The 10,239-nt window shown below is 31.0% G+C and overlaps 1 protein-coding gene across 1 annotated transcript; it reads left to right on the top strand.

Annotated features, from left to right (window-relative positions):
* Positions 1-5,031: 5,031 nt before the first annotated feature.
* On the top strand, positions 5,032-7,774 carry LOC145032962 (transcription factor MYB1-like). Its single transcript, XM_078981929.1, has 2 exons — positions 5,032-5,438; positions 6,844-7,774. The coding sequence occupies exons 1-2, from the start codon at positions 5,123-5,125 to the stop codon at positions 7,542-7,544; spliced, it is 1,017 nt and encodes a 338-aa protein (XP_078838055.1). The 5' UTR covers positions 5,032-5,122; the 3' UTR covers positions 7,545-7,774.
* Positions 7,775-10,239: the final 2,465 nt, after the last annotated feature.

The raw sequence follows: 10,239 nt of genomic DNA, 5'->3' as shown, positions 1-10,239 counted from the left end.
GATGATGGTCATAGGAGGCAAAACATCCCTTGTTTATTTGTTGATTAGTTTTAGTAAATAAAATATAAGAATATTATTTAACTGTTAAACAAATTCAAGAATATTATTTACTTGTTATTTTCAACTTATGTTCTTATGTCCATGATTGCTAAAATAACGGGAAAAGAAGGAAACACACACTTTGTGTGTGTGCATATGATCAAGAACATAAGAGTAAATTACACTAATGGTTCCTGGTTAATTTGTACGTTTTGTTTCTAACTTATTTTTTAAGTCGGATGATCCCTACTAATTATTTTTATTGTGCATTTGGTTACTGTCTTATCTCAAAAGACTATTGTGAACTTTTATTTTTTAATTAATTTTCTTATTTATGTATTTATTTTTTTATATATTTGAAAAAAAAAAAGTAATAGAGCTCATATATATATATATATATATATATATATATATATATATATATATATATATATATATATATATATATATATATATATATATCCTTATCATAAACCTAAACCACATTTGAGAAATTTAAGCTAGGTCCTACCAATCATCATCTCATCTCTCATTCTCCTCAACCTTTATTTCATTTTCATCTTTAGTAACATTAACGTCTTCACCATTCCTTCTTTTTTTGGTCCTTCAACACCGGTGAACCAACACCACAACCCTTCTATTGGTAGGGATGTCAAAAAGTCCCGTGGGACCCCGTTCCCGTGGGGGTCCCGTTCCATTTGGGGGATTTTTTTTAAAAAAATATAATAAACAATAACATGATTTTGAGCTTCCAAAATTCATCAAAAAACATGTTTTTAAGTTGTTAGTATAATTTTTTTAAATGTCATAACTTTTTTATTTTTAACATATAAAATTCTGCTATAAATAATTATTTATTACCTAAAAAATAGTTTATTTTAACCTAAATAACAACTTCTTTTAGCCCAAAAAAAAGTAGCCCAAAATCAATCGGGGGCGGGGGAACGGGGGCGGGGGCGGGGGTAATAAAGGGGATTCGGGGGCGGGGGCGGGGGTAGGAACATTGAATATTCCGGGGGCGGGGGCGGGGGAACAGGGAAATTTCGGGGATGGGGGCGGGAGATGCACTCCCCTTCCCATTTGCCCCCGTTGACATCCCTATCTATTGGGTTGCGGTGGTGGAAAATTCAATGAAAAGATTGTGAGTTGTGGTGTTGGTTTGTCAGAGTTGAAGGACCGAAAAAAGAAGGAATGACAAAAGACATCAATGTCACTAAAGATGGAAAGAAAATAGAAGTTGATGATGATGAAAGATGTGATGGTGACTGGTGAACTCATCTTAAAGTTTTCAAATATGGTTTCAGGTTTATGGTGAGGAGATATAAATACATTGGGTCTATAAACTTTTTTAAATATATAAAAAATAAATATATAAATAAGAAAATTAATTATAAAAATAAAAGTTCAAAATAGTCTTTTGAGATAAGATATGGACCAAACGCACAATAAAAATAAACAGTAGGGTGACCTAAGTTAAAAATTAAGTTATTGACCAAACGTATAACTTATCTTTTCGGTTTGTTCAAATCTAAATAACTATTTTTTTTAACACATCTAGATAACAAACTTTTTGGAAGTGTTTATATATAACTATTATAATCGGTTATGACCGGATGTACCTGTTACAGCCGATTATAATGGTTATATGTGAATACTTTTAAAAAGTTCGTTACTTAGATGTGTAAAAAAAACTACCTAGATATAAATAAACCAAAAAGTAATTATTTTAATAATTCTATTTCCCAACGTTTAATATACATCATACAAAACAATATATAGTTACCATATTAATTTCTAAAAATAACCAATAATTTAAGGCATAAAATTACGAAGAATAGCATAATATTTGAAATGGGGACACACATGTCAATTCAACAAAACTTTCTTAACAAACGAAAGCACTATATGATAGCAATGGGATGCCTTTACCAACAAATAACATAAGTTACCACTTAGGCTTTTAAAATATGAAAAAGTGTGTATGAGTCCCACTCTTTTGAAACTCTTCGAGACAATCAAAACTCGTTTCATAACCACATCTTAAGATCGTCCAAACAACTAATATTTTTATGTTACTAAAAAAGTACATGTCATAGAATAATTCTGGATCATAATATCAAACTTAGATATACAGTGTTGTCCTAAAATTAAAGTATCACTTTTTGCTTAAGTTTTCCTTGTTTTGTTTAAATAAAAATCATTATAAAATATAAATAATATTAAACAATAAAAGGCCAAATATCAAACTATGAATGTGTGTTGAAAATATGTCTCATCCCAAGAAATAAATGGCTTAAATCTCATAATGATCGAATATACACAATGTTATTTTATGATAATTACTAAGAGAATAGGTTGTTTGGTAATGTGAATACGTTCAACTTCAATTAACTATCGTTATTTTCATGCATTCTCACTAATTCTTATTCATTTTTGGTTATCACAGATCATTTTTCAATCATTTTCATTCTTACAGAGTATAACTCAATAAACGTTTTGACAATATTCTGATGGAATGAGAATAATAAAAAAATATATATAATAACCTTTTAGACGATTTAATTAATGAGAATGTCTGATAATGATAATAGTTATGTAAGATTGAATGTATTCATATTATTAAACAAAATATTTTCTTTATCATTTTCATATAATAGCATTGTCCACACAATAGATGTCAATCCACATTTGAACCTAACTCTCTATCTCTCTCTCTCTCTCTCTCTCTCTCTCTCTCTCTCTTTCTCTCTCTCTCTCTCTCTCTATATATATATATATATATATATATATATATATATATATATATATATATATATATATATATATATATATATATAGGGCTAGGTTCAAATGTTCTTGACATCTATTGTGTGCTCGTAAGCACAAATCTGGACCAACGGATGGAACAGAATCAATGATCTTGATCTGAGGGTCTATGATATTAAAATATGATAACATGTACCATATAATCATATAAATTTCAACATAAGAGTATTTTGGTCAATTAACCTATATTAAAAAAGGAAATTTCCAGATTTTAAGGGATAATTAATACCTTTATTTTTAAAAATCTGAATTTTTTAAATTTAATTCAAATATAATTTTTAATAATATCCGATTTCATTCTGTTAGAATAACATAAAAATCAACAATAAACTAGTAAATATATTTTTGATTTTATTCTTGCAGAATATGATTATATTCAATATTTATATATATTAACATGCTTAAAATATTATAGAACGTATTATCAACACTAACATTTTGTAAAGAATACATGTCTTCTTGCACTAATAATATATCAAATAATTACATTGTATGATTGTGATACAAAGAACATTCTTGAATAATAACAAAATTCTGAAAGAATAACAAGTGTAATTCTTTAAAACATAACAAGATTCTTAAAATGTGAGTGTGATCAATCTTTGATTCATTCTTCAAGCATTTCCTATCATGTCTTCAAACTATTCTTCAATCAATTCCTATAAAAAAATGCAACAAAAACTAAGAATGGTTAAAAAAAATATCATATTCTTTAAGAATGACTTTACTGAACCTGTTCATTCTGTGGAAAAATATCATAGCAAATCTATTACAAAAAAGGCAAACACAAATTCTAAAAGAATCATTAACTCTAAAGTGCAATTACCATTACTGCACTACCATTATTATTCTGACAGAATATATATATATATATATATATATATATATATATATATATATATGCCATTTTAAATTTTGGCAGAATGCATACAATATTTTAAATTGACAATGTGGGTTGTAATTCTGATAGAATATAGCAAACATTAAAAAATTGTAACGTATTCTAATAGAATGTAATCTTCAAAGTATAAATTTTGATAGAATGTAGTAAACATTAAAAAAAATGTAATTTACTCTAACAAAATGTAATCTTCAAATCAATATATTCTAACAACATGTAATTTACCATAATCTAACAGAATGTAATTTACCATAATCATAAGACATGAATAAAAAAAAATACCTAGATTTCACCGGAGAAGAAGAATCAGCAACCACCACCACATCCTCTCCACTTCCTGACCTACTTCGATCGGAGCAACAGCCCCACCCCGCTGCTTCTCCCTTTGTTCTTCGGTCTAGTCACTCATCGGAGATCGATACCTCCTCCCTCGCTTTCTTTCTCTTCTGTCCCCATCGATCAAGGCCTATGAAGATTCGACTTCATCGTTGATTTCTTTGCCCCATCAGAACCCCTCCTGCCCTCTGATCGAACCTCTAACACATCTCCCCTTCTACGGTAGCCCAAAACCTCCGAAACCCCGCTGAATAGCAGGGACCAATGCTGGGAAAACGAGAGGGAGGATAAATCGCTGTAGACGTGATCGGCTAGGGTTTTTTCAACAGATTTTGACTACATCCCATATTTAAAGGAATAATAAAGAACATATTAATTATCTACCATATTTAAATATGCCAAAATTACTATAATACCTTTAAATAATTTATTTAATAATTAATTATTTCCTAAATTCTTATTGGTGCACACAGTCACACAATAGTTGTCAAGAACATTTGAACCTCTCTCTCTCTCTCTCTCTCTCTCTATATATATATATATATATATATATATATATATATATATATATATATATATATATATATATAATGAAAAGAACATTAAATTTAGATCAAAAGATTCATATATTTTATTTAAAAAATACATGATATTTTTTATTTGTATTAACTTTGCAAACATATGTTTAGTTATTGCAACCCAATCACATACGATTACATACAATTTAACTATTTTTTATTTGTATTAACTTTGCAAACATATGTTTAGTTATTGCAACCATTACTCGATAAAAATATTAGGAAACCAAATATTTTTCTTAAATATATTTTACAAAAATTTCTTTTTAAAGATGGGGCCATTAGTGTAGTTAGCGTATATTTTAGGGGTCGAAGTGGTAACATTTATTATTTTATCTCAGGGAAAACAACTTTGCAGTTAGTCGGGTTGGTACGGTTAGAGAGAGAGGAAGTCCAAACGGAAGAACATAGAGAGAGAAAGAGACGGAGGGGAAGTGAAGAGATGGAAGACGATGCAGGGCACAGCGAAGAACATACGATCGCTCCCGCCGCCTCCAACGCTCCTGAAGAGGGAGAAGTTGGCGACGTGGTGATGGTTGAAGGAGGCAGCGGAGGCGGTGGTCGTGCTGATAAGAGGAGCAAAGTTAGGGGACCTTGGTCGCCGGAGGAAGACGCGATTTTAAGTGAACTTGTGAGCAAGTTTGGGGCGAGGAACTGGAGCCTGATCGCACGAGGTATCCCTGGCCGTTCTGGGAAGTCGTGCCGTCTACGGTGGTGTAATCAGTTGGACCCTGCTGTTGAGCGCAAGCCCTTTACTGGTAAGAAAAGAGCATTCGACGGCGTCATTATCTAGTCTATGTATTAATATTTTTATGCATTTGTTTTAGGATTCACTGGTTATCTATGCTAGTCAATTGATCAAATGTTTTAACCATCGATGACAAATCCCGTTCCATAGTAGGGTTTTTGGTTCTCCGTTTCACGCCGAAGTGATTATCCAGTGTCCTCGTCCTTTTGTGTTGTGTATGATATACATAACTTAGGTCACGCCATTTGTTCATGACTTTAGAAGTTGTTTGATTAAGGTTAGAATGCTTCTAAGTTTCTCTAGTCCTTTAATGTCACAATGAGAGAATCCTGTAATTTAGTGCTGTTTGGGGATTACACAGTATGACGGTTTTCAATTACCGATATTGGCTTTTGTCCCAATTGTTGCTCACATGACAATCTATCACACTACATAATCCACTCTGATTGTGTATCATTTGTATATGACTATATGTATATTGATTATCTGTATCTGCTTGCTGAGATTTACAAGTTTCATAGGTGCAGTGAGTTTAAGGCTGACATATAATAGAAATCATATTACACCAAAAAGACGAGACCTCAATGTTAATAGAAAATCTCCATCATTGATCATTCATAATGGTGAATCAAAGGCATTTACTGAAGATGGAAGTGTCTTTTCAACATTAAGTTTGGCTCATTGTCTTGTGATTAAACCAAATTGATCATCATATATACCAACACAAATTTTGTTCCATAGTTTTAGAGAGTTTTGTATGTTAAACCCCCTGTGTGTAGAAAAACGTCATCACCCAATAACAGATAACTCGTGTCAGTGTTTGTTTTTTTTTTGTTGAGGGTGATAAGTTGCTTGTTATATCTAGGATCTTAGTAAACAATTTGCTTGGATTGAAATAACTGAATGATAGAACTACCAGTTATCTTTTGGGATATAAATACTTTGTTGGAGTAACAATGGAACAGATAAAGAAATGCATTTGCTCAATTTGCTAATCTGAGAAGTTAACCTAGTCTTTAAATTGAATATATTATTGCTATAAAGGAAAATATATCGCACTCACACTGGTTTTAAATTGAATATATTATGTAATTCCTTTGTATAGCTAAAACTCTATTACATTATCTACTTACTTTAGAAAATAAAATTACTAAAATCATGAAAAAAAAAATTTAGACACGTATCACTGAAGTTTCATCAATGCAAAAGGGTTATGTTGTCATTTTTCACACCCTCTTGCTAAGGAATGAAAATTAACAAAGTAGAAAGAATAACATTCCTTCACGAATGTTCCATTCCATCCGACTAAACAAACATTTTCTTTGTTCATTTCACGGGAATGAACCATTCCATTCCTTCACCGATTCTGTCATACCAAACATTACCTGATTGCTACAATACTTTTGTTTATGCAGAGGCAGAGGATCGGATTATAATGGATGCCCATGCAATCCATGGAAACAAATGGGCATCAATTGCAAAACTCTTGCGAGGTAGAACAGATAACGCCATAAAAAATCACTGGAATTCAACACTCCGACGTAGGTACATCCACCCTAATTCATATAATACTACTAAAATGGAAATCAACTACAACCATCTGGACACAACAAAAGCATCCTCTGAAGACACTTTATCAAACGGAAACATCAATCAGATTCAACTGAAATACGAACATCAGAATCAACAATTCCCCGAGACCACCCTTTCTCGACCAATCCCACATTTCGGAGCTTTTTCCGTTTATACCCCTCAAAATGGAATCCCAATCACAAATGAGGAATTGAGAACGACGGTTATACCCATACAAGGACCTTTAAATTTAATCCAGGCATCCAAACCAGAAAGCATCGGGTGTAAATTTCTTAAAGGGTATACGGCGGAATCAGTGATTCCGTCGAGGTGTGGGCATGGTTGCTGTTCCGGTGGTGAATCTCAGGAGGGGTCACTCTTGGGTCCGGAATTTGTTGAATATGAAGAACTTCCTCCTTTGTCAAACCAGGAATTGGCTACAATTGCTACAGATCTTAACACCATTGCTTGGATCAAAAGCGGGTTAGAAAAACCTACCCAAACTACTTTTACATTACCTGCACAAGTTGAAGGACTGAGTTGAAACAAAGGGGCTCAGGTACTAAAGTTTCTGTTTTTTTTTTTAATGAATATAATAGGCTTACTTATAAAACTGAGTTCACGCGTTTTGGCTTGTGTTGCTAAGAGTTCATAGCTAAATGTTTAGTTACTTAAATGACTTCATCAGGATGCGTCCCTTAATCTACAAGGTGTCGTTTTTGTTACATAATATCAAATATTTGAATTGCATTTGAAACATTGGTAGTTACAGTGTGTGACAGTTTCTCTTGATCTTTTGTCTATGCTATAGACAAAAATACCCTCGTCTTAAAAAAATTATAAAAAATCCGTTGGAAGCCTGTCCAGATGTATGATGACAATATGTTATGGGGTTGTACCTTATGGGTGATGGCATATGATGACAGTAAAATTTGTTTGTTATAATGTGGTGGCACAAAAACAAAAACAGAAGGTTGTTGGGATGATGTATTATTGTGGTCAGAAGCCATGGGAATGGTGGCAGAAGGAAAGGGACTTGCCTCCTAATTTTTTTTTTTTTTTTTAATTTTAGGTTTTTTACTGTGGAATATTTTTTACCGATAAAAATGGAGTTGGACTCTTAACCTAATATCAATGTAAACTTTCATGAGGTGGTTATTAGTCCCCATAGATAAATATACATAAATTAAAGAATAAAATCTGTGTATCATCTTTTTTATGAACCTTAATCAACATAAGCAAATAAATTTCGGAAATGTTACAAACAAAAATGCATTAGAGATTGTTCATGGTTTGACAAGTTATGGATTTGTTAAAAATCAAACATTCAGTAAATGATGGATGCTAAAAATGAAATAACGATGAGAAATAAAATTTTAAAATCTTCGTTGCTTGTTAATATGATTGGACGAGTTAAAATCTTAATCCAGAGTCTTCGTGTCGTCGATATAGACAAAACATATATGTTTGCATACACGATATTGTGTTGTTTTCATTTTTTTAATTAAAATATTATATTTTCAGAAATATAACTAATTTAATAAAAAAAAACAATTATATTACTGTGTAAAATTTATAAAACATATAGTGATTAAATATAATGCTATTATTTCGTTTTCGAATTTATGGCTCAAAATGTCTTAGTAATTAAATATAATGCTATTATTTCGTTTTCGAATTTATGGCTCAAATGTGAACTCTTTGCAATAGCGGTCGACAAATAGTCAAAATTGGCAAGATCAATTGACTTAATGATTTGAACTAATCTTTTATAACCAGACTAGACTAGAGTAGACTTATGAATATCATATCTTATTCATTTTTAGTCAACTTAGTAAACTTGCTATAGATGTAGTCGACTTTATATATATATATATATATATATATATATATATATATATATATATATATATATATATATATATATATATATATATATATTATCTTTGCGGTCACTGAACTTTTGTATCAAGGCTGTTTTATTGCCATAGCAAATTGCAGTACTAGTGAAAATATGAAGTATTATATTGTCCAAGTGATGAAAGGATTAGAAAGCTATTTATATATTGAATTTCATCTTGATTCAAAACACTTTTTTATTATAGTGAAAGAAAGATTTGTATATATATTTCATATGTAGTTTTGGCTTTCTGTATACATAATTTCGGAATAAAAAGGGAAGTTACATTGGTTTAAAACTAGCAATAAATAGGTAAAACAAGTGTTCGCATCACATGACACAATAATGCTCTTTTATAGACAGACTATTCAACTTCTTATTTTCTCCTGCCTTTCTGACTACTACCATGTGTTGTCTTGTGTCACTCCTCAACATTTCACTTTATTTTTTTTGGATTCAATCCATTTGTTTTTTATGAATTATGTTAGATAAAGCTAAAGTTATAAATAAAAAAAAAAAACATATATGAATGAAATGTTCTCTCAAACGAGCTTTGGATGGTGAGTTGTCCAAATCATAATAAACCGCATCTGTACTGTACACATTATTAGTCTCATGAAAAACAATGGTCTTTCAAATAGGTATATCATCACGACTCTCCATATTTCGACAAGAATAACCTAAAATTCAGTATATAATTATAAAAGGGTGTAAGTTTTTCGTAAGTTTAGATAGATGTCTGGATGTCGATAGCAATCATGAAAGGAAAGTTGTTTATGATCCAACGTATAGTATAACCATGACCCCACAACTCAACTATAAGCTATTCACTAACTAGCTAGGTGGTACGCAACCATCGATGGGTCACCATCACAGAAGATAAGAAAATATCATAAAATTTGGTTTGCCATTAAGTTAAGATGAATTGAAGCAATATTGTCCAATTTACACTGAATTACAAAATCAACAACCCTTGTATTACTAGTAGAAGTAAATTGTTTTTCATGAGATCAATCATTAATGCTTTAGGGATGAACCCACACTAGATACATAACCCTTCAAATAAAGTTGGTTTATAACGTGTTTGCATAAATCATGTTTTATTAATCCAAGTTTTAATGTGTTGTATTTACGTACATGTATCCCGGATCATTTTGATTATCCGACCCATACAGTTCTTTGTATAACTTATATATAATAAATGTTATAAGATTTTCTTGGAAAAATATATTGATTATACGGTATTATAGCAATATTGGTTACTTTTTTTATAAATTATCTATCATTTTCTCCTTTCTTATTTCTTTCTTGTCCCTTACGGCCTAACCCTAGATGGCGA

The sequence above is a fragment of the Lactuca saligna genome, chromosome 2 (genome assembly GCF_052625555.1).
Source record: "Lactuca saligna cultivar CGN05327 chromosome 2, ASM5262555v1, whole genome shotgun sequence".
Taxonomy (NCBI): domain Eukaryota; kingdom Viridiplantae; phylum Streptophyta; class Magnoliopsida; order Asterales; family Asteraceae; genus Lactuca; species Lactuca saligna.
The sequence above is the reverse complement of the archived record's forward strand: the minus strand, read 5'-3'. Positions and strand labels throughout refer to the sequence as shown.